Below are 25553 nucleotides of genomic sequence, written 5' to 3'. Positions count from 1 at the left end.
GAGTGTGGGACAGTCGAAACATCACCTTCATCAGTGAATATGCACCTCCCAGGCTACAAAGACAAATGCTGAAGAAGCTTGCAGGGGTCCTGCTGGAAGCGGGATCCGACACACACATTATTGGGGGAGACTTTAACGTCATAATAAACCACACACCTGACCATACGACTGTCTGAATGGGAGACCTCAAAGCGTCACCGCTATAACAGTTCGCAGAAACACTGACACTTACGGACATATGGCGAAGGCAACATTCCCAGACCAGAGCCTATTCCTTTTACTCAGGTGCTCACAAAGTCTTTTCACAGCTAGATTACATACTGGCCCCAGTGGGAGAACTAGGAGAGATACATAAGGTGGCATACCTGGTGAGAGGCCTCTCGGACCACTCGCCCCTGTGGCTCACAGTGGGTACCCATACACAATGTCTGGCACGGGAATGGAATCTCAACCCATGGGAATTAAGAGACCCTCAGGTCGCTAAGGAAATCAGGGTACACATGGAACTCTACTTTCGTGAGAACGTGGGGTCAGTAGACTCGGCCATCACTTTGTGGGAGGCATACAAACCCGTATTGCGGGATAGGGCCCAGAACATTATAACCCATGAAAAATGGAAAGAAGGTGAGGAGTTTGCAGGGATTGAATCCCGACTATTGCAGATAGAAGCAAAAGCCATTACAAGTAACAACATCTCCTTGTTGCGCAGATTGCAACTTCTTCAACAGGAATACTTTGCATTGGCCAAAAAAGACGCGCAACATGCGATGCAAGCCATGCATCGACGTTTGTACAATGCAGGTGACAAGACAGGTAGATTGCTTGCATGGCTTAGCAAAAAATAGTTAGATAGTAGTTAGTTGGCCCAGGTACAGACAGAGGACAGCCGGACTCATGTAACTCCCGTAGCAATAGTAGGGTTGGGCGGAAGTCGAGTAAGGGACTTTCGTGAAGAGGCAGGGAGATTGAACCAATCTCCGTGCCTCTCCGCATATTTCCGTTATGTACATCCCACCCGCCTCCTGCCCGCCGCCCACCTCTCGCACGCCTCCCGCCTGCCTCATTAAATGATATTTGAAAGCCTAAAATTAAATGTAAAATAAAATGTACCTTATTGCGGGCACATCCTTGCCCATCGCAGCTTCTTCTTGGAACTGCGCATGTGGGGGAGCCTGCGCAAGCGCATTCGTGGCGAGGAATGCGCATGCGTAGTTCCCAGACGAAACTGCAATGGGCAAGGATGCGCCCTCAATAAGGTAAGTTTTATTTTAAATTTAATTTTAGGCTTTTCAATATCATTTAATACGGCGGGAGGCGGGCAGGAGGCTGGCAGGAGGCTGGCGGGAGACGGGCGGCCAACTTCTGTTCCGCCCCCGAATGTGCAGAGATTTGCCTTGTTTCTCCGCCTTCTTTGCCCAAGGCAGAAGGGGAAAATCTCTGCACATTCCGTGGGCGGAACGGAGATGTCCGCCCACCCTTAAGCAATAGCCAACGCATTTGCGGAGTATTACGAGATATTCTACACGGAACGTGCCCCGGCAGAGCTAACTCAAATTCAGGCATACCTTCAAACTATACAGTTCCCAAAGTTAACAAATAGCGAGTCACAGATGTTGGATGAAAAAATTACTAAGGAGGATATTACAACTGCCATTGGCCAGCTCAAATCTGGGCCCTAATGGGCCCTAATGGGCTCCCTCCTGAGTTTTTTAAACAGAACGTGAAGCTATTTAGCCCCCACCTCCTTCAATTATATTTAGAGGCAAGCGAGGTGGGCAGTCTACTCTGACATCTGAGGATTGCCACGATTGTGGTAATTCCCAAGAAGGACAGGCCGCCACCGAAGTGTAGCTCGTACCAACCTAACTCGTTATTAACATGGAAACCAAAATACTGACCAGAATAGTAGCCAACAGGCTCACTGTGGTAATCACCGGTCTCATCCATCGGGACCAATCTGGCTTCATGCCAAAGAGGTCGACTAGGCTGAACCTTCGCAGGGAGCACGATTGGCTAGAGGTGGTGACCACAAGGGAAGACCCACATCTCATCCTGTCCCTCAATGCCGAAAAGGCAGTTGACACCGTTCATTGACCCTTTCTTATGTCTGCTTTGAGGAGTTTGAATTTGGTCCGGTATTCCAGCGATGGATCGCTGTTCTCAATGAGAGACCCCTGGCCAGAACCAGAGTTAATAGTGTGGTGTCGTGGGAATTCTTAATAGGTAGAGGCACTCGCCAGGGATGTCACTTGTCCCCTCTACTCTTCAATCTGATCCTAGAGCCGCTCACCTGTATCATTCGAGTGCACCCGGACATAACAGGATTCTGGGGAAAAGAGAACAAGGGTTTGGATGAGCTCATCTCTTTATATATATAGATGCATGTCACAAACCTGGAAAGGTCGATCCCTAATATTATGGAAAGTTGCAAAACTTACACCGCACACGTGGGGTATACAATGAACTGGGAGAAATCATGTCTCTATCCAGCGGACATGGGAAATCGGTGCACGGCCTGCCCAAGCCGGCTTCAGCTAGCTCAGGAGGGTATAAAGTACTTAGGGATTTATGCCACAACAAATACAGCGGTGGCACTGGATCGCACTCTTTATAGGGTACTCAGGGAATTCTGTGCGGCTGTGGAAAAGTGGCGGTCCTTGCCGTTGATGCTGCTAGGAAGGTCAGCGCTCTATAAAATGATAGTGCTCCCGAAATTGGTTTACGTTCTGCAAAACATGCATCAGGGAGACCGCCGAGGATAGCACTGGCGACATTGCAACACAACCAAAATAATGGCGGCATTTCCCTACCCGACCTTCGGGCATACTACTGGGAGACTCATCTTGTTGTTGTTAACGAATGGGAACATACGGCGAGAGACCACCCCACATATGCACTTGAATGTGCTCAATTCGTTGGGCGCCCATACACACACTACACTTATGGAGGGAGGAGATCCGCACAACTCCTAACAGCTACACAGATTGTGATAGTGGCATGAAAAAAGGGTGGAAAGGCAGATGAAGTGGGAGGGCCGGGTGACCAGGAAACCCCACTTTGGGTGGGTAACCGATTTGAGGAAATTGTGAAACTGCAAGGTTTCCAGTAATGGGACTTGTTGGGCATCTCACAACTTAAAAACATACTATATCGTAAAGGAGCTGGTAACCTGCTCATATCTCCAGACTAAGTATGATATGAATCAGACCAAACATTATAAGTACTTACAGCTGGTGCACGCATGGTGGGCACAACACATAGACATGAGCAACAACCCTGAATACGTACCCCTAGAGGGTCGCCTCCTGATGGGTGAGATCGGGGGAAAGTCATTCTCCTGGACATACAGAACCATAATCAATAACTAACGGGATTTCTTGCAGAAGTTGAGGGCGAAGTGGGAATTAGATCTGGGAGAAATAGAGGACCTGAAATGGGAAATGGTGCTGATGCATCCCCGGGAGATGGCCATCAAATCAAGACTTAGATTGATTCAATTCAAATACTTACATAGAACGTACTTTGAAAGAGCCTGACTGCACCACATAGGGAGGGCCGAAGCGCCCAACTGTCTGCGATGTCATGCGGCAGAAGGTACCTTCTTCCACACGGTCTGGGAGTGTTCACAGATTCAAATGTATTGGGTGACCCTGATGGATGAGCTAGGAGCTATCCTGGAGGAGACAATTCCTCTGAGTCCCCAGTTTGTTCTGTTGGGAATATCCATGGAGATTGATCTCCCCAGAACAAAGTTAACACTACTCCGGCTAGGAGTGGTGGTGGCAAAGTGTGACCTGGCCAAGGCATGGGGGGGCTATACCGAGTCTGACACTGGCAGAGTGGAGAATGAGTATGGATATGTACATGCTTGGGAAGAAAACAACCTCTCAAGCAAGGGCTGTCCCAAAAGGTTCTGGAGAATTTGGAGCCGTGGCTCACACACAATGGGCCTGATTCACAGAATGAACTTAAGACTAAATCCTAAACTTACTACTATTTTGGTATTCACAGAATGCACTTACTACTTTTGGCATTCACAGAATGAACTTAAGACTCAATCCTAAACTTACTACTTTTTTGGTATTCACAGAATGCACTTACTACTTTTGGTATTCACAGAAGTTAGGATTTTGTCTTAAGTTTGTCTTAAGTCTGTCTTAAGTCTGTCTTAAGTTTGTCTTAAGACAAAATCCTAACTTCTGTGAATACCAAAAGTAGTAAGTTTATTCTGTGAATGCCAAAAGTAGTAAGTGCATTCTGTGAATACCAAAATAGTAGTAAGTTTAGGATTGAGTCTTAAGTTCATTCTGTGAATCGGGCCCTATGGACTTACGCTCACTGGCTCACAATGACCTCCTAGGATTGGGGCCACGGATGGGGGAGGGAAAAGGGCCTAGGGTGAACCTTAGGAACATGTAACCGCTATTCGACCATTTAACACTGCTAAACGAACATGATGCTGATGTACCACTGAAAGAGCATATTTATTTCACAGATAAGTATTGTTTCTGTACTGCAAATATGAAAATGTCAATAAAAACAGATTGTAAATTCTATGGTATAAAAATTAATTTCTGGAAACTCAATGGCAGATACCATGTAAACATACAGGAAGAGAGCATCCTTCCCCACTTCAAAGCTGGCCACAAACACAAGAGCAGTGTGCAAACCCATATAATTTCATATTCTACAAATAGAGGCCAGATGCCTATCCCTGTCCCCAGATGTACCTCCCCTCACACATCTGTTTTTTTTTTAAATAACTGTTCATAAATTGTTATGCCACTTGCAGAGTCTTGCGAAATTAACAGAACTCCAATTTGGCAAAACATGTAAAATTATATAAACTTTGTTAAATGTCACCTGTGGACAAAATGTGTTGCAAATATGTGAATCGCCACAGGAAAGTGTTTTTTTCTGGGATTGTTTTCTATTAAACCTAATTTTGTGTGTATTTTTGCATTTTTATATCAGCAATTTTTGTGATCTTAGCAATGATTTCAGAAGATGTTATAAGTTCATGTAAAAAAAATGTGTATTTTTGCCAAATATTCCTAACAAAGGCTATAATGCTTAAGCAGCAAGCCACTGTTGAGCAGAATTATAGATCAGTACTGTAAGGAAAACAAAATAGCCCATAATCCAGGATTCTCTCTCCTAACTTCCAATGCAGAAACCAGTCAGAACACAATAATAACAAAAAGAAAAAATGGTACAAAGCAGGCAGGAGGAAAGCCTTAAATGACCCTTCAGCTATGGCCGTTGCAACCATATTCTTGCTGGTCTGGACATGTAACATCATCTGAGTTAGGGCACAAGTCAGGGATAAAGGCAGGTATATTGTGTCTACCCACTATTTTCCCAGGGTGAACTCCTCCCCCTTGACAAGAAGTTGGGCTCAAGCAAATTTGGCTGAACTTGTCTCAGCATAATTTGCCGACACCAGGACACATTCAGCAGTGCTTGCACCTTGTTTGCTTTCCGCCGAGCAATAGCGTGCAGATGCTTTTTATTATTTTCCCCTCCAGCTGGCCCATGACAAGGTGCTGATTTAAAGGCCATCAGCTCTTCATTTGTGCATTATAGTCTTGTCTGGTGGCAATCCTATGCCTCATACCTATGTGCAAGAGTAGTAGTGGGGAACCAAAGTCACACAGCTTGTTATCACTTCAAAATCATTTAGGGGAAACTAGGATTTGGAAGCAAACATTTGACTTTATTCAATACCCACAAATAGCCATTCAAATAGCCTTTTTTTAATTGAACTTTTACAGATGTGACTTCCTGTGATGCACATGTCATGTGATGTGCATTGATTTCACAGGCTGTGATGTCACTTGCATACTGTTTAACTTAGTTAGTCCCACACTTCTTTTTTTAGGTCACAGCCAACCAGACAGCCAGGCTGTCTGGTTTGCTAAAGCCATCTTGGGGGCATTTAGAAAGATGACCTAGGAATGCATTCCACCCATTGCTTACCATTGGCTTTGTGGTTTGTGACTAAAGTTTTCTGGCTTTATTTTTGCTGGATTTATTTCCTTTAGGCTGTCTAGCTTGAGTTTGTCCCTCCTTGTGCCTAAACCTTGTTTAATGCATTCTTTAAGAAACTTGCTTTCTGTGAACAGGCTTTTAAATCATGTTCTTATCTTGTCACATTTGCTCAGCATTTAAAGACAGAAGTCAAATGTCTGGCTGTGTCTTCCAAATAGCTAGGCTTTTTTTTTATTTCTCTGACTTGAAAGGAAGAGGATTTATGTGACAATCATGCTGGCTACTGATGGTCTGCTTGAGGAAAGCTGTACAGATGTTATTTTCTTTTGTAGCAAACAACAACATTTAAAAGACTAATAATGAACTGTGAAGACGATCAAATCAATACACTTAGTGATGACATTTTCACACATTATTGTTTGTGTGTTGCATACTTTTATCAGTAAAACTGCATGGGAGTGCAAATGTAATGGTAATTTCAACTGAAGAAGTGGTGTCTGTAGTGGCAGTATGCTACCTTATAATGCATACTCCACGTTACCCCACTCCACTCTGCACCACTCCACGTCACTGCACTCTACTCTGCACCACTCCACACTATGCTACTCCATTCCACACCGTGTCACTGCACTCCTCCCTGTACCACTCCACTCTATGCCACTCTACTCTACACCACTCAACTCTACTTTATGACAATGCTCTCTACCTCACACTAATCTACTATGCACCACTGCACTCTTTACCACTGCACTATACAAAACTTTGCACCACTCCACTTTATGCCACCCTACTCTGCAACACTGCACTCTGCACCAATGCACTCTACACCACTTTACTAATGCACTCTATGCCAATCTACTCTGCACCAAGTCACACTACACCATTATACCCTATGCCACTGCACTCCACACCACTCTATCCTAATCTGAACCCCTGTACTCTGTGCAACTCTACTCCACACCACTGCACTCTATACAGTATACTCCGCAACACTGCACTCTTTGCCACTCTACTTTATGCCACTCTACACCACGGAACTCTATGCTACAGAACTCTATGCCATTGAACTCTATGTTATTCCACTCTAAACCACTCTAATCTACCCTGCACCACTGAACTCTACAACTCTCTACTCTATACCGATGCACCCTACGCCACTTCACTCTACTCTAAAACAATCTACTCTGTCACTTTAGTCTGTGCCACTCAATTGCACTCTGCACAAATGTCACCACTGTACTCTATGCCACTGCACTCTATAGCACAACTCCACTCAAAATCAATACACTCTATGCCACTGCACTCTATGCCAGTCTTCTCTGCACCACTGCACTGTACACCACTACACTCTACTCTATGCCACTGCACTCTATGCTGCTGCACTCTACACCATTGTACTCTATGTTATTTTACTCTGCACCACTGTACACCACTGCACCTTACACCAATGCACTCTATGTCATTATACACCAGGCAATTTATGACACTCTATTCTACAGCACTTCACTCTCTGCTACTGAACTCTCTGAACTCTATGCCACTCTGTTCTGCCCCACTCTGCTCTGCTCCACTCTGCTCTGTGCCGCTCTATTCTGTGCTACTCTATTTTGTGCCACTGTACTCTATGCCACTACACTTGTAATCTGTACCACTTGACACCACTCTTCTGCACTCTACACCAATGCATGTTATGGCACTCTAATCTTCTGTGAGCCACTACACTCTGGCACTGCACTCTATGCCACTTAACTCAACTCTGAAACAATTTACTCTGGCCCTGCAGTCTACGCCACACTATTGCACTCTGCACCACTCCACAACATCCCACGCCACTGCACTTTACATTACTTTACACAAAGCCAATGCACTCTACACCGTTGCACTCTACGTCAGTCTTCTCGACACCAATGCACTCTATGCCCATATACTCTACTCTATGCCACTGCACTCTAAGCCACTCTACACCATTGCACTCTACGTCATTACTCGGCACCACTGTCTACCACTGCACTCTACACCAATGCATTCTTTGCCACTCTATTCTACAGCACTACACTCTATTCTATAGCACTGCACTTTATGCAACTGAACTCTAGGCCATTCTACTCTGCGCCACCCTACTCTGTGCCACCCTAGTCTGTGCCAGTCTACTTTGAGCCACTTTACTCCATGCCATTGCACTCTATCCAGCACCACTCTATGCCATTCTTCTGCACTCTACGCCACTCTAATCTACTGAGCACCACTGAACTCTGAATCTGCACGCTACACCAATCCACTATACACCTATCTACTCTACACTGCACAACTCTACTCTGCCGGTTTACACTATCCCACTCTGCTATGCATCACTGCACTCTACCACACTCCAGGCCACTCCATATTGCAACACAGCAATCTATGCCAATTCACTCTATGCCACTACTCTATTCAACTCCACTCTACAATGCAACACTCCTCTACACCACTTCACTTTACTCTAAAACAATCTAATCTACACCACTGCACTTTACGCCACTCTACTCCACTCTGCACCACTCCACCCTACATCCCTGCAATCAACGATGCACCACTCTACTTGATGCCACTCTAATCTACGCCACTGCACTGTACACGACCACTCAATGCCTCTGCACTCTACCCTGCATCTTTCTACTCCACTTCACAGTAGTCTGAAACAATCTACTCTATGTCACTTCACTCTATGCCACTGCAGTCTACACTGCGCCACTCTATGCCACTGGACCCTACACTACACTACTCTACTCTAAACCACTGCTCTTCACACCAATTCACTGTACATCACTTTACTCCAAACCAATGCACACTATGCCACTGTACCTATGCCAAAAGCTTTGCATTACTGCACTTTACACCACTATAATCTACAACATTCTACACTATGACACTCCATTCGACACCGCTGAACACTATGTCACTCTACACCATTGCGCTCTATGTCACTGCACTCTATACCATTCTAGCTTACTTTTCACCGCTGTTCACTACATCGCTGATATCTGCACAACTCCCCTCTGCACTATTCTACTCTGCACCACTCTTCGAAACTACACTTTCACACTACTGCAGTTGACACCACTACACTCTATGCCTCTGCACTCTACCCCTCTGCACTCTACACCTCAGCACTCTACCCTACACCCCTCCACTCTATGGCATTTCACTCTACTCCACTCTGCACAACTCCACTCGCGGCCATTGCACTCTACTCTACTGCAATCTAATTAGCACTGCTCTACTCTCTGCCACTGCACTCTATGACACTCTACTCCGCATGACTGCACTCTATGGCACTAGACTCTATGCCACTGCACTCTACTCTGCACAACTCAACTCTATGTCACTCTACTGCACTGTACACCACTATACTCTACACCACTTAACTCTATGCCTCTGCACTTTACACCACTGCACTCTATGCCACTGCGCTCAATTTCACTGCACTATATGCCACTGCACCCCTCCACTCTATGCCACTTCACTTCACTTCACTCTATGCCACTCTCCTCCATTGCACTCTACACCACTGGAATCTACTCTGCACTACTCTACTCTATGCCGCTGCATTCTATGCTACTCTGTGTCACTATAAACTCTACGCCAATGCACTCTACACTACTTTTCTCAAAACCAAATCACTCTACACCAATGCACTCTATGCTAATGTACTCTGCACCACTGTACATTATGCCACTCAACTCTGGGCACATTACTCCACTTCGTGATACTCCACTCTGTGATGCTCTATTCCATTAAACTCTCCTCCACTGACACTCCACTCCAATCTATGCCACTCCACTCTATAACATTCTACTCCACTTGATGCCATTCTACAACACTACTCCACTCTACAATGCTTTACACAACTCCCTGTTTCCACTCTATGTCACTTTACTCTACTCTATACTATGACACACTACTCCACGCCACTCTATGCCACTCCACTCTATGCCACCACCTTCAGATCCGAACTGCTCAGTGTGACACGATGATCATCTATCTCTTTTTCTTTGCCCACCAGATGCACGGATAAGTTTTCACTGTCATCACACAGCCTCAGTGATCATGAAAGGACCTGTGCCTGGACGCACATATGTGAGATGCATGTGCAAAGCTGGATACTGCGGGAGCGGGACCGGCAACGACTGCTCTCCTGTGGTAAGGTGCACCACGGCTAGTTGTTGTGTCCCCGGAAGCACCACCTGGAACTCCTCACTGAAGAAGTGCGTCGACGTCAATGAATGCGCTGATTCCGTCCTGAACACGTGCGCCCCTCAATCCTGCACGAATGTCCCCACCAACCACTTGTGCTCCCTGAACCGCGCGCTCCAGTGCCCTACAGCTCCCTGTGACGACAACACCGACTGTATGAAGATCGGTGCAGAAATCAGGTGCGCCGACCCCTGTGAGAACTATCAGACTTTGTCTGGAGTCGCTCGGCTCTCCAATGCTGACTCCAGAGGCGCGTTCCCCACCGACCGGTATTTATCCGGCTGGTTCCGGTACATCGGAAATGCCGGAGTCAGGCTGCAGGAGGGCTGCACTGGACCAGTGAAGTGTGGCTCAGGACAGCCCTTCACCCTCCAAGAAGGAAGCCACCCGCTCCTGGGATCTGGGATCACAACCGCAAACCTCCTGTCAAACAAAATCGATTACACCTGCAAAGAGGCCAGCTCCATCCTGATCAAGGCCTGCCCGAAGCCAGCCGGGGATACGAGCTCGAGCAACGGGTTCTACGTCTACAAGTTCTCGCGATTCCTGTCCTTTGAGGTTTACTGCACGGGTAAGAGGGGTGCAGAATGGACGAACGAATGTATCCCTTAGTGAACGACTGAAGCGATGAATGAGTGTGTGAGGTATTTACTTTACGATCAGACCCGCAAATCACTTATACTGCTACGCGAGAGATGCCGTGAGGGTTCTTTCTGACAGCTGTTCAAATTTACAGAGTCAGTATCACAGTGGCAACTATGTGGAGTAAAACAACAATCTTGCTAGCAAACCTTCGTGGTGCAGCCGACTAAGACCACCAGAGTGTGTTCCGGCATCTGGATGATGTATTTGGATGACAAAGTAAGTCACGGAACCTGCGTGGTGAATAGGAAACATGCGCAGTGCCTCAGAGCGATGGCGGAGTGAGACTGGTTGCCACATGGGCAGTGTAGCTGGTAATGTTATGTCACCGCCAGGAAATAAATGGAAATCTCTGCAAAAACCGGTATTTATACCGTTCTGAAATATAAACGTGAAACAATAAACACAATAAGAAACTGAATAGCATTTTAGAACTGTCTAACACATCCCTATGTTTTTAATTATAGAAAACAGAGGAAGAATTACTATTATAAAGAATATTTTGAAAAATCAAGTACAGCTCCTGGCCCTTGCAGAAGCTTAAAACAGGAACCTATGTCTAGAAATAATCTGTGAAAAAGGTGGCAACCCGTTACTGAGGCCCAGATCCTGTAATGTGTGTCAAAAGTAAAGAGAACGTGAGAACATAACATGGTGCACCTGAGTCAGGACTGGGGGGGAGGCGTCAATCTTGGAATTTACTGCAGCTCAATTACATGAAATTGCAGAAAAAATTGTGTGCGACTATGCGGAATTGTTCGCCGAGCGCAAAACTGCATTTAGCATTATTTTCATAGTGTAAAATTCACCTTTCTTTCAAAATGGACCTTAGGATATATTTTGCGCTAAAATATAGCATTTATCCAACAGGACAGGAAGAGCAGCAGCCAGCAGCCACTCACTCTCTGTTGCTGTGCTCGTGGGTGGGATTTTTTCCCCAAATTACCCAAAAGTAGGCAAAGGGCGTAATCGTGTCATTTTCAATAATTTTGTGTCACTAAAGTAATCTGAAATTGCTCCAATTACTCGGGCATAATTAAAATGTCACCCTGGCCTAGTCAGGACCAGTGAAACCTCGACTAAAACAAGTTTACTTAGTGTGTTTTTTAAACATGTCAGGCGATCAGCAATTCTTCAGCGCTTTGAAGGTAGTAGCCACAGCTATAGCTTCATTCATAGCACAGAGTTCCATAGCAGGCGGCTGACCGAGATCCCACCTGGGCAAGTAGACTTTTCGCCATTTCTATATGTATTTATTTCACTGATTTATTTAGCGCATGGTCACCAATGGCATAGATGCGCTTTACATGTTAACAATAATGCGACACAAGGTCTTTTATCGATCTGGAATTGGTAAACACGATGCAGGAGGAGAAAGGCGGGGAAGATATGGTATAAATAGGTAAGTGGACAGGAGGTAATGATGGCGTGTACATAAGGGGGGAGGAGAACAATCAGCGTAAGGTAGGAGTCATAGAGGGGAAGGAATGATGTGGGAATGGAGATGAGGGGGAATAAATTGGGGGAATAAGGAAGAGGAAGGAAGGAAAAGTTGGAGAAAGTGAAGAAGGGGGTTAGTTAGCGGAGAAGGAAGGAGGGTAAACATGTATAGAAATCATTTCTGACATTGAAATATGAACCCGATCTTGTCATAAACTGTAGAGTTGGAAACAACATATGCTGGACTCTAGGGTGGTAAGGGAGGGATCTAGGCCATACACCTCTGACAGCTGCAATGTCTGATATTGATATTGTTCCGGGTCTGCAAATGGAAGCAGGTTCTGTGGCTTTGGATTGGCCTAGAAGTGGAGTGGTGTGGCTCACTGGTTAGAGGCGGCAGACCCGGGAGCAGAGGGCGGCCGGGACCAGGGTTCAATTCCCGACGCGGCAGGGTCGTGGACCAGGGTCAGCGGACTCGATAATTCTCACCTCGGTGCCTACTCTAACCAGGGATCACACTCTGCAACTCTGGGCATTAACTTGCCTCATCTCCACAACGGCCCCCCACATACGCCGGGGATGCCTGGTTTCACCTTGGAGGTACCCAGTAGAGACCATCTCACAGGGAAAGCCAGGACGGGTTCCCCAGCGGTCTACTGCGCAGAGATACTCCTTCGGGAGTCAATTCTAGCGCATTACAAACCCACAATTAATTAATTAATTAGAAGTGCCAGATGTAGGTATTGATTAGGCGGCCATACAGAACCAGGTACAAATGAATAGAGCCCAGGATCAGTTGACCATTAGGCTGCCTGGCAAATCATTAACACCATGTCAAAGCCTTGGTGGAGGCTCATGAGTATTAGTACACACACCAGTGTGTTGCAGCGTGATGCTGAGCGGTCTCAGGTGTCTCACCAGCAGGTATATCTGACTTAACAAATCACTGATTGCACGTGTGGTTTGTTGGAATGTTAGATGGTTACTTATTTGTAAACAGGCCCGGTTACAGCGGGTGGGCTGGGTGGGGCAGGCCCACCTAGACATGAGCGTGGCCCACCCAAACAAGATCCTTGTCCCACGCAGTGAGGACATGAAGGCCAATAGAAAATGGGGCGAACATTGTTTTTCTTCTTTTTTGGGAGTTGTGTGTTTGGACCTGGGCTATTTCTCACAGGCACCCCAATCACTTATTTCCTTTTAGAAAGATGGACGGTGTTATGCAGTTGCAGTGGGGCATGGCGAAGGGGAAACATTCTTTATTTGGTACCGAGTAACTTCTGTCCTGCTGTGTATTCAGCGCTGGAGAAAATACGTGTATTTATCCTTATTCGCCTTTCCTGACCCCTGCAGCTGCTTATCAGATCGGGCTGTGACACGAAGTTTGACTAAGGGAGTAGGTAAGAGAATGTGTTACTATTTGTGCTTATTTTTACAATCTACACAGGCCGGGCAAGGCACATACTTGCCTTGCTTCATTTACATAGTTTTTTCATTATTATGGCCATGGATGCAAGACAACAATAAAAATGTCCAGGTATCTGGTGATTAATTTTATGTGGATAGCTCAGTGGGTTACTACCCTTGTTACATAGATTATTTTGTTACTTGCAGTTCATAATATACAATCCTAACACAGGACAGAGACCTATGAACTGTCATCAAAGAGATGCATACAAACATGAATGTTATAGTTAGAACATCTCAAGTCTTTCATTATTTTAATGTTGCTAAAAAAGTTAGGGTCAATATACATCTTTATTAGTAAAGCCAACCCCCAACCACTGGGGTATGCTTTAAATCCTGAGTTTGTGCTTTCCCAGCCCAAACCTTCTTAAAATATACTGCCCACCAGTATTGATGACAACTGACTCCTACACCTTCTAATCCTTATTGGCTTATGTGACATTCCCTATAGGCTGATTTACATACCTGTATGAGTCATTGTCCCTGTATAATGCGCGCGTGATGTAAGATATTGTGACACCCTACACTGATATAAGTAGTGCAATACTGCAAATGAAATGCATATGAGAGAGGGGCTACGGACAGATGAAGGGCACTGATGGGGGGGGGGGTGGTAATAATGGTATCTGCGGAGAGAGAGGTCAACTGGTAGGGCGCCCAAAAAAATCTTTAGCACTTTCGCTAAAGCCGACCCTGTCATGATGGCCTTTCTGTTGTTATTTAATTAGCAATCATGCCATATGGGTTACTGTGGAACATATTTTAACATGCGTGCAAATTATATTTACTGCTATATTCAATGTTTTAAGTTTGAAGGGGATTTTAGTAATGTTTTTTACGGGATTAATGAATGTTGAGCTGGATGGTGGCTGATTTGGGGCTGCGGCCCAAGGTTAGCTGTGAGATAAGGTGCACAGGAGAAGGATGGTACAAAAGTGGGTAATATGGCCTGGAAGATTGTTGTAGGGGAAGAATTGCTGTCCACAAAGATGTATTAAAAACGTAATTGTGGTTTATTAAGAGTCACAGAGAAAAGCTGGTGTCCACATCAAGGCTAACGGGTAACTGACCAGAAGCCCAGACATAGAACACCGCCACAACAAGAAATCTAAATAGAACTAATCTTTAAAGGGAAAGCCCACATAAACATGGTGAGAATATAACAAAGATCTTGTGCTGAAGCCTGGCCAACTGGAATTTTAGGGTTTGCACTTAAGTCCATATATTGCTCTTACTTTCAAACAACTCTCCACATGCTCTGTATACATACACACAATCGATCTGTTGTTTCGTGGTGACTGTTTGCAAATAGATATGATGTAATCTAGGGCATGTAGGCTACCACAAGAAGCCCAAATTGGGCCCACAATGGCCCACCAAAATGCACCCTTGGCCCATCCAAAGAAAAATTCCTGGAGCCGGGCCTGTTGGTAAACCTATTAAATACTTTTGAATCAGCCAAATGCAATCAAAGTCCAAGTTACCACTTGGAAGTTAGCTTCTGATTTCATTTCATCTACGTTTTTTGCCAGTTGACCAAATTAATTTCATCCATCACTATTTGTTCGTGTTGCTCTTGTCAGCCCAACCAGCACTAGGCTGCACTCTCCTCCTCAGCTGCAATCCAAGATTTTGATTGCTACTTAAGTTTAACAGTGAACAAAAAAGCAATGTACTAGAATATGTCTTGGGCATTTACCAATGGCTGAGATTAATTTTTGTATACAAAAAATCACAAAAGGGGAGGTAGAGTACTGATCCATTCAGTCTCCTGGGATTATCAAAATATCAATGGGGAAGGATCACTGGTCCTGCATAACCAAGGGTATGCAGATCGATTCGTGGTGTCTCACAAAGATAAAAGGCCCTCATGCACGTGTTTTTGGTAGTGATTCGTAGCGGTATATTTTGTCTCCCCGCTTAATAACACGTGTGTGCATAATCATTGGGTCAGTTGTTATGCAACCTCCACCCGGAGGGTTTACCCATGGTTAAAAACAGTAGTGATCGTGAATAGGTGACGTGAGGAAAAATTAAAAGTACCCGTACAGCCAGTAGTCGGAACTTTATTAGCTCTGGATTCGGGTAGTAATGGTCATTAAGTAGGCGTGTTGCTCTAGAAAATTAAGGATTTCAGGCACACTGATAAGTGCATTCTAAAATGGTCGACATGTTTCAGCCTTAATTGCCTATGTAGGTCGTTTGGCTTTCTTCAGGACCAGTGTGAAGTGAACAAGTGAAGTGAAAAATGGATTCTAACCTGATTTAGGTAGTCCACGGTAACTTTGTACCTGTTGGCAGAAGGTTAAAAAACATACATGGTGGGGTAGGGGGAGGGGTCAAGGACACATAATGAGACACACAATAAACATACCAGAAATAGACATATTGTTAGTCAATTCTAGGTTCTAAACATCTTTAAAATGGCAATACTTTAGCTCCGATACATACTCCAAAAAAGTGTCAACTCACACAGACCCATGCCTTGAGTGGAAAATCCATGCATGACTATTTGTTAGTAGTGTGGATAGGTTTTTACATATATGGTAAAGTTAACTCATTGCGGCCGGGGGTTGGTCTTATCAGGAGCCGCGTCTTTAAACAGTGATTTGTACAGTTTACAAAAAGGTGAGACGCTGTGTAGTGCTCTCGTCATTGATAAACTGCAGAATGCCCCGTAGTGTTATAGGTGCGGTACATGCTGGTATGGTGTGACCTGGAGGCAGTTAATTATAGATATTCTAAATTAATATCGGTCAGGAAACAATTGTACTGCGGAGTTTAGCTGGCATATGTAGCCTCGTGGTGCATGCATCGTGGTGGTTGCACGTTTGGCATGCCGTATCGTTTGACTAGAGGAGAAGTTGTGAAAAGCACATTTGGGAGCTTTAACAAAAACGAGCGTGGTATAATATGAATGGCAGAACAGGTCGGGCGATATGGGTGAATCGGCACATACCTGGTTTAGTACTAAAGTGCATTTCATCGGATATTGGGGCTGAGGAGGAGCGCCTCTCTAAGGGGAAAAATACAATGCTGAAATAATTGCGTTACCTTAGTCTTTAATGCGGATAGCGTGGCGCTCACTTCCGACATTACCTGTGGCGTTTTTCTCCTCCTACCGCAGCTTGTGCTGTCGCTGCCACCTTCTATCCGGAAACAGAGAATACTGTTTCCCGGGCTAGAAGTAGTGCAGGATGAGCATGGAAGACATACTTCCGTAAATATAGTACTCCTCTTGAGATATCTTATAGCGTTTTATCAGAACTTTGAAAAATTGATTATGAAAAAAAGTAGGTAGTAAAGAATTCCAAGAAAGAAATAATATATTTAAAAAATGGGGGAAATAATATATTTAAAAAATGGGACCCACTCGGCTCGATTAAGCTGATCAAGTTTGTTCACTATTTGGTGAAATGGTGTCACTACACTGCTTACTGTTTCGAAAGAAGTTATGATAGTAAATAAAGGAGTTACTTCCATATCTGTTAGTAAAAAATATATAGTCAAGTAAATTTCACAGTTTGAGTAGCACTGGTGAAAGGACATTTCAGATTTGAGAGAGTTCATTGATTCATACAAGGACCGTGCTTAGACCAGTAGTGGTGAAGAGTTATCTGTTTAGGCTAAGCCAAGGGATATTGTCATTAAGGCCTCTGGAGTCCGTGCCCAATCTATGTATCCAACGCTGTTCTTTTTCGAAAAGGATTTTTTCTGCGTTACTGTCTTTGAAGTCCAGAGTTTCTAGGATGATCCATTGCAGGTCGGTTACACTGTGGCCAGCTTCTAAGTAGTGGGAAGCCATTTTCGTTGTACTTTTTTTACAGTGGACATTACTCCTGTGTTCGCATAGTCTTTGTCTTGCCTTTCTGCAGGTCATGCCTATGTATCGCATATTGCACGGGCATGTGATCATATAGATCACATGACTAGTTTGACAATTGGTGTGTTTTCTCATAGTCCATTTGAAGTCCGGGAGTAATTCAATTTCTTTCGTGGGCTTTGTCAAATGGCACACAGAGCAAGTTCCGCAAGGATAGTGTCCAGTTATCGGGGGATTGTTCCACAGACCAGTTCTGTCTCTAGGTCTTTTGGGTGGGGGTCTGGTATGAACCAGTAGATCTTTCAAATTGCGGCTCCTTTTATTGGCAAATCTAGGTTTTTGCCAACGGAGGGTGTTAGATGTTAAAATTCTCCAATTCTTTTGGATGATTTTCTTGATCTGGTTGCTTACGGGACTGTAAGTTGTCACACGGGTAATGGTATCATCTTCTGGTTTTTGTGTAGTTTCTAGAAGGGCTTCTCTGGGTTGGTTTTGAGCCCTTTTTTTACATTTATTGATCACTGCGGGTGGATAGTCTCGTACTTTCAGTTTTTCGCAGAGATCGTTGGCTTGCCTCTTGTAGTCCTGTGTTCTACTACAGTTCCTCCTCAGTCTGAGGAATTGACTGTAAGGGAGGTTTTCGCGGAGTGGTCTTGGATGAAAACTATTGAAAGAAAGTAAGCTGTTTTTTGCCGTGGGTTTGAAAAAGGTTCGAGTTTGGAGTGTATTATCCTCAGCAGAAAGGTTGATGTCTAGAAAGTCTAGACTGTGTTTGTCTGCCGTGTATGTGAATTTCAGGCAGGTGTCCAGTGAATTTAACCATACGTGGAATTCTTGCAGGTTGATGTTGTCACCTTTCCATATCAGGAGGACATCATCAATATACCTTTTCCAAAAAAGGATATGACTCTGGTAGGGATTGCTTTCATTGAGGATGTGATTGTTCTCAAGGGTGCTCACGTAGAGACCGGCCACACTTGGGGCAAATGTACTCCCCATAGATGTTCCATGGCACTGTAGATAAAGATCTACTGGTTCATACCAGACCCCCACCCAAAAGACCTAGAGACAGAACTGGTCTGTGGAACAATCCCCCGATAACTGGACACTATCCTTGCGGAACTTGCTCTGTGTGCCATTTGACAAAGCCCACGAAAGAAATTGAATTACTCCCGGACTTCAAATGGACTATGAGAAAACACACCAATTGTCAAACTAGTCATGTGATCTATATGATCACATGCCCGTGCAATATGCGATACATAGGCATGACCTGCAGAAAGGCAAGACAAAGACTATGCGAACACAGGAGTAATGTCCACTGTAAAAAAAGTACAACGAAAATGGCTTCCCACTACTTAGAAGCTGGCCACAGTGTAACCGACCTGCAATGGATCATCCTAGAAACTCTGGACTTCAAAGACAGTAACGCAGAAAAAATCCTTTTCGAAAAAGAACAGCGTTGGATACATAGATTGGGCACGGACTCCAGAGGCCTTAATGACAATATCCCTTGGCTTAGCCTAAACAGATAACTCTTCACCACTACTGGTCTAAGCACGGTCCTTGTATGAATCAATGAACTCTCTCAAATCTGAAATGTCCTTTCACCAGTGCTACTCAAACTGTGAAATTTACTTGACTATATATTTTTTACTAACAGATATGGAAGTAACTCCTTTATTTACTATCATAACTTCTTTCGAAACAGTAAGCAGTGTAGTGACACCATTTCACCAAATAGTGAACAAACTTGATCAGCTTAATCGAGCCGAGTGGGTCCCATTTTTTAAATATATTATTTCCCCCATTTTTTAAATATATTATTTCTTTCTTGGAATTCTTTATTACCTACTTTTTTTCATAATCAATTTTTCAAAGTTCTGATAAAACGCTATAAGATATCTTAAGAGGAGTACTATATTTACGGAAGTATTTCTTCCATGCTCATCCTGCACTACTTCTAGCCCGGGAAACAGTATTCTCTGTTTCCGGATAGAAGGTGGCAGCGCCAGCACAAGCTGCGGTAGGAGGAGAAAAACGTCACAGGTAATGTCGGAAGTGAGTGCCACGCTATCCGCATTAAAGACTAAGGTAACGCAATTATTTCAGCATTGTATTTTTCCCCTTAGAGAGGCGCTCCTCCTCAGCCCCAATATCCGATGAAATGCACTTTAGTACTAAACCAGGTATGTGCCGATTCACCCATATCGCCCGACCTGTTCTGCCATTCATATTATACCACGCTCGTTTTTGTTAAAGCTCCCAAATGTGCTTTTCACAACTTCTCCTCTAGTCAAACGATACGGCATGCCAAACGTGCAACCACCACGATGCATGCACCACGAGGCTACATATGCCAGCTAAACTCCGCAGTACAATTGTTTCCTGACCGATATTAATTTAGAATATCTATAATTAACTGCCTCCAGGTCACACCATACCAGCATGTACCGCACCTATAACACTACGGGGCATTCTGCAGTTTATCAATGACGAGAGCACTACACAGCGTCTCACCTTTTTGTAAACTGTACAAATCACTGTTTAAAGACGCGGCTCCTGATAAGACCAACCCCCGGCCGCAATGAGTTAACTTTACCATATATGTAAAAACCTATCCACACTACCAACAAATAGTCATGCATGGATTTTCCACTCAAGGCATGGGTCTGTGTGAGTTGACACTTTTTTGGAGTATGTATCGGAGCTAAAGTATTGCCATTTTAAAGATGTTTAGAACCTAGAATTGACTAACAATATGTCTATTTCTGGTATGTTTATTGTGTGTCTCATTATGTGTCCTTGACCCCTCCCCCTACCCCACCATGTATGTTTTTTAACCTTCTGCCAACAGGTACAAAGTTACCGTGGACTACCTAAATCAGGTTAGAATCCATTTTTCACTTCACTTGTTCACTTCACACTGGTCCTGAAGAAAGCCAAACGACCTACATAGGCAATTAAGGCTGAAACATGTCGACCATTTTAGAATGCACTTATCAGTGTGCCTGAAATCCTTAATTTTCTAGAGCAACACGCCTACTTAATGACCATTACTACCCGAATCCAGAGCTAATAAAGTTCCGACTACTGGCTGTACGGGTACTTTTAATTTTTCCTCACGTCACCTATTCACGATCACTACTGTTTTTAACCATGGGTAAACCCTCCGGGTGGAGGTTGCATAACAACTGACCCAATGATTATGCACACACGTGTTATTAAGCGGGGAGACAAAATATACCGCTACGAATCACTACCAAAAACACGTGCATGAGGGCCTTTTATCTTTGTGAGACACCACGAATCGATCTGCATACCCTTGGTTATGCAGGACCAGTGATCCTTCCCCATTGATATTTTGATAATCCCAGGAGACTGAATGGATCAGTACTCTACCTCCCCTTTTGTGATTTTTTGTGATTAAGCAGCGCACAGCTGTGGGAGAATTTCCGTTGAAATTCAAGAGTGAGTTTCCCTCACCTCAATACGTCTACCATAGAATTCCATCATGGCAGAAAACTTCGGTCTTAGCTACACAACTGAGGAGATCGACGCAATACTAGCCAAACCTCCATTGCTCCTAGAGGGTGACCTCACGCAGACTCTATCCACCACCACAGAGTGGGATGAACTCACAGAGGCAAAAAGAGAACAAGTCAGAACGGCCGTACACGGGATCATAATGACGGAATATCTCAGGGTTAATGCCGCACCAAGAGGCCTATGGGTCACAAATGCCCCAAGAATTTTCCTCAAAGACCTGGCCTTTAGAAAGGATTGGTCAGCAATCAGTTGGAAGTGCACTAGAGATTATCTAGTCCTCATAATAAAAACTGCAACAAGACTCACAAGCGAATTAACCATCAAAATTGATATTTTAGAGACGAAACTTAACAACACCGTCAACATTACCATCTACAAGACGAGGCTAGACGAAATCAATAAAGAAATGAAGGAGAGCCAAGAATATCTAACTCAAACAAAATTACAGAAACTAGCCAAGGAACTTAAGAGGTTCTCTTTGGAACGTATACATCCTTACAGCAGTAAAGATTACAAACTATACGACAACTCATCCAACAACGATTCTACCAGCGTCTCATCAAATGAAAGCTCTGACCAGAGTGGAGATGAATTCTCCAATCGTGGAAGAGGCAAGTATCAGAACAGACGAGGAAACAGACGGGGCCGAAACTTTTGGCGCCCCCCATTTTTCCATCCCAATACACAAGGAATGCAGTTCCCCCCTTACAATCCGCACTTCCAAGGTTGGCCGAACCCTTATTTTCAGATGCCTCCACAGATGACCCACCAGATGCAACAACAGACAGGCCAAAACTACCAACAAGGGATTCCTTTTTTAGGGAATGGCCAGTCGAGACAAAGAACAGGAAAAAGAGGAGTGACCTGGTCCGACCAGTCCAGACAAGTCCAGACAAGGAGTGTGACACGAGCCAAAACAGGATCGGGGCCAACAACCTCGTCGTGAACCTTTCAGATAAAATTCTGACAGCAGAACAGGAACGCGTACTCAACAAAGGTCTAGGATTTGTACCTACACCCAAACTGGATATCTTTAAAACTAAATGTGAACTCGCTGAGTTCTGCCGGACACTCAAACTTAAAGCATTCTTTAAAGACAAACCATCACCCCCAATGGAAGGTGACACATCCTTAAAGAGGAAATCTACCTTTTGCCCTTTGAATTCACAAGTTCCAATTGAAATTACAACTTTCGAACAGGCCATTATGAAGGAAGTAGATGCACTGAACCAACAACCACACAGAGTGTTTCACAACATCACAAAGGTTGAACAACAAGCCCTGACAGAGCTGAAGAATGATGAGAATATCGTCATAAAACCAGCCGACAAAGGCGGAGGAATAGTGGTACTAACATCTACTGGCTATGATAAACAGTGCATGGACCTCCTGGCTGATACCAAGTTTTATCAGGTCCTTCCAGTAGACCCCACAATACGATTGCAAAGAACCATCTCAATAATGATTGAGGAAGCAGAGACTAATAGATGGATATCCAAGAAAGAGGCAGAATACCTAGAAAGAAGATCCCCTAAGACTCCATACTTCTACTCACTCCCTAAAATTCACAAGGGAAGGATACCACCACCAGGAAGACCAATCGTCTCTGGGATTGATTCTGTTTTGGAACCCCTTTCCCAATTCGCAGATCAATATTTAAAACCCCTGGTACAACAGACACAAACGTACTTAAAAGATACAAGGGATCTTCTAATAAAATTACAAGACTTTGAGTACTCCCCAGAGACAATGCTACTTGTTGGGTTAGACGTCGAGAGTCTTTACACAAGCTTACCCCAACAAAAGACTTTGGATACCCTGGAGAACATACTGTACAACTCTGATTGGCCACACAGGACACCCAGACATTTTGTCCTCGAGTGCTGCAGACTAGCCCTAACAGAAAACTACTTCCAATATAAGGACACCCTTTATCTACAGTGCCATGGAACATCTATGGGGAGTACATTTGCCCCAAGTGTGGCCGGTCTCTACGTGAGCACCCTTGAGAACAATCACATCCTCAATGAAAGCAATCCCTACCAGAGTCATATCCTTTTTTGGAAAAGGTATATTGATGATGTCCTCCTGATATGGAAAGGTGACAACATCAACCTGCAAGAATTCCACGTATGGTTAAATTCACTGGACACCTGCCTGAAATTCACATACACGGCAGACAAACACAGTCTAGACTTTCTAGACATCAACCTTTCTGCTGAGGATAATACACTCCAAACTCGAACCTTTTTCAAACCCACGGCAAAAAACAGCTTACTTTCTTTCAATAGTTTTCATCCAAGACCACTCCGCGAAAACCTCCCTTACAGTCAATTCCTCAGACTGAGGAGGAACTGTAGTAGAACACAGGACTACAAGAGGCAAGCCAACGATCTCTGCGAAAAACTGAAAGTACGAGACTATCCACCCGCAGTGATCAATAAATGTAAAAAAAGGTCTCAAAACCAACCCAGAGAAGCCCTTCTAGAAACTACACAAAAACCAGAAGATGATACCATTACCTGTGTGACAACTTACAGTCCCGTAAGCAACCAGATCAAGAAAATCATCCAAAAGAATTGGAGAATTTTAACATCTAACACCCTCCGTTGGCAAAAACCTAGATTTGCCAATAAAAGGAGCCGCAATTTGAAAGATCTACTGGTTCATACCAGACCCCCACCCAAAAGACCTAGAGACAGAACTGGTCTGTGGAACAATCCCCCGATAACTGGACACTATCCTTGCGGAACTTGCTCTGTGTGCCATTTGACAAAGCCCACGAAAGAAATTGAATTACTCCCGGACTTCAAATGGACTATGAGAAAACACACCAATTGTCAAACTAGTCATGTGATCTATATGATCACATGCCCGTGCAATATGCGATACATAGGCATGACCTGCAGAAAGGCAAGACAAAGACTATGCGAACACAGGAGTAATGTCCACTGTAAAAAAAGTACAACGAAAATGGCTTCCCACTACTTAGAAGCTGGCCACAGTGTAACCGACCTGCAATGGATCATCCTAGAAACTCTGGACTTCAAAGACAGTAACGCAGAAAAAATCCTTTTCGAAAAAGAACAGCGTTGGATACATAGATTGGGCACGGACTCCAGAGGCCTTAATGACAATATCCCTTGGCTTAGCCTAAACAGATAACTCTTCACCACTACTGGTCTAAGCACGGTCCTTGTATGAATCAATGAACTCTCTCAAATCTGAAATGTCCTTTCACCAGTGCTACTCAAACTGTGAAATTTACTTGACTATATATTTTTTACTAACAGATATGGAAGTAACTCCTTTATTTACTATCATAACTTCTTTCGAAACAGTAAGCAGTGTAGTGACACCATTTCACCAAATAGTGAACAAACTTGATCAGCTTAATCGAGCCGAGTGGGTCCCATTTTTTAAATATATTATTTCCCCCATTTTTTAAATATATTATTTCTTTCTTGGAATTCTTTATTACCTACTTTTTTTCATAATCAATTTTTCAAAGTTCTGATAAAACGCTATAAGATATCTCAAGAGGAGTACTATATTTACGGAAGTATTTCTTCCATGCTCATCCTGCACTACTTCTAGCCCGGGAAACAGTATTCTCTGTTTCCGGATAGAAGGTGGCAGCGCCAGCACAAGCTGCGGTAGGAGGAGAAAAACGCCACAGGTAATGTCGGAAGTGAGCGCCACGCTATCCGCATTAAAGACTAAGGTAACGCAATTATTTCAGCATTGTATTTTTCCCCTTAGAGAGGCGCTCCTCCTCAGCCCCAATATCCGATGAAATGCACTTTAGTACTAAACCAGGTATGTGCCGATTCACCCATATCGCCCGACCTGTTCTGCCATTCATATTATACCACGCTCGTTTTTGTTAAAGCTCCCAAATGTGCTTTTCACAACTTCTCCTCTAGTCAAACGATACGGCATGCCAAACGTGCAACCACCACGATGCATGCACCACGAGGCTACATATGCCAGCTAAACTCCGCAGTACAATTGTTTCCTGACCGATATTAATTTAGAATATCTATAATTAACTGCCTCCAGGTCACACCATACCAGCATGTACCGCACCTATAACACTACGGGGCATTCTGCAGTTTATCAATGACGAGAGCACTACACAGCGTCTCACCTTTTTGTAAACTGTACAAATCACTGTTTAAAGACGCGGCTCCTGATAAGACCAACCCCCGGCCGCAATGAGTTAACTTTACCATATATGTAAAAACCTATCCACACTACCAACAAATAGTCATGCATGGATTTTCCACTCAAGGCATGGGTCTGTGTGAGTTGACACTTTTTTGGAGTATGTATCGGAGCTAAAGTATTGCCATTTTAAAGATGTTTAGAACCTAGAATTGACTAACAATATGTCTATTTCTGGTAT

The 25553-nt window shown here is 44.1% G+C and overlaps 1 protein-coding gene across 1 annotated transcript in view; it reads left to right on the top strand.

Moving 5' to 3' along the window:
- LOC147733093 (uromodulin-like) overlaps positions 1 to 25553 on the top strand; it is a 241770-nt gene that overhangs the window by 194053 nt on the left and 22164 nt on the right. The window contains exon 3 of the mRNA XM_086957640.1: positions 10034 to 10795. Coding sequence (XP_086813766.1) covers positions 10034 to 10795 — 762 coding nt within the window. The remainder of the gene's footprint in view (positions 1 to 10033; positions 10796 to 25553) is intronic.

This window comes from Lissotriton vulgaris, chromosome 2_1, assembly GCF_964263255.1.
Source record: "Lissotriton vulgaris chromosome 2_1, aLisVul1.2, whole genome shotgun sequence".
Taxonomy (NCBI): Eukaryota; Metazoa; Chordata; class Amphibia; order Caudata; family Salamandridae; genus Lissotriton; species Lissotriton vulgaris.
The sequence above is the reverse complement of the archived record's forward strand: the minus strand, read 5'-3'. Positions and strand labels throughout refer to the sequence as shown.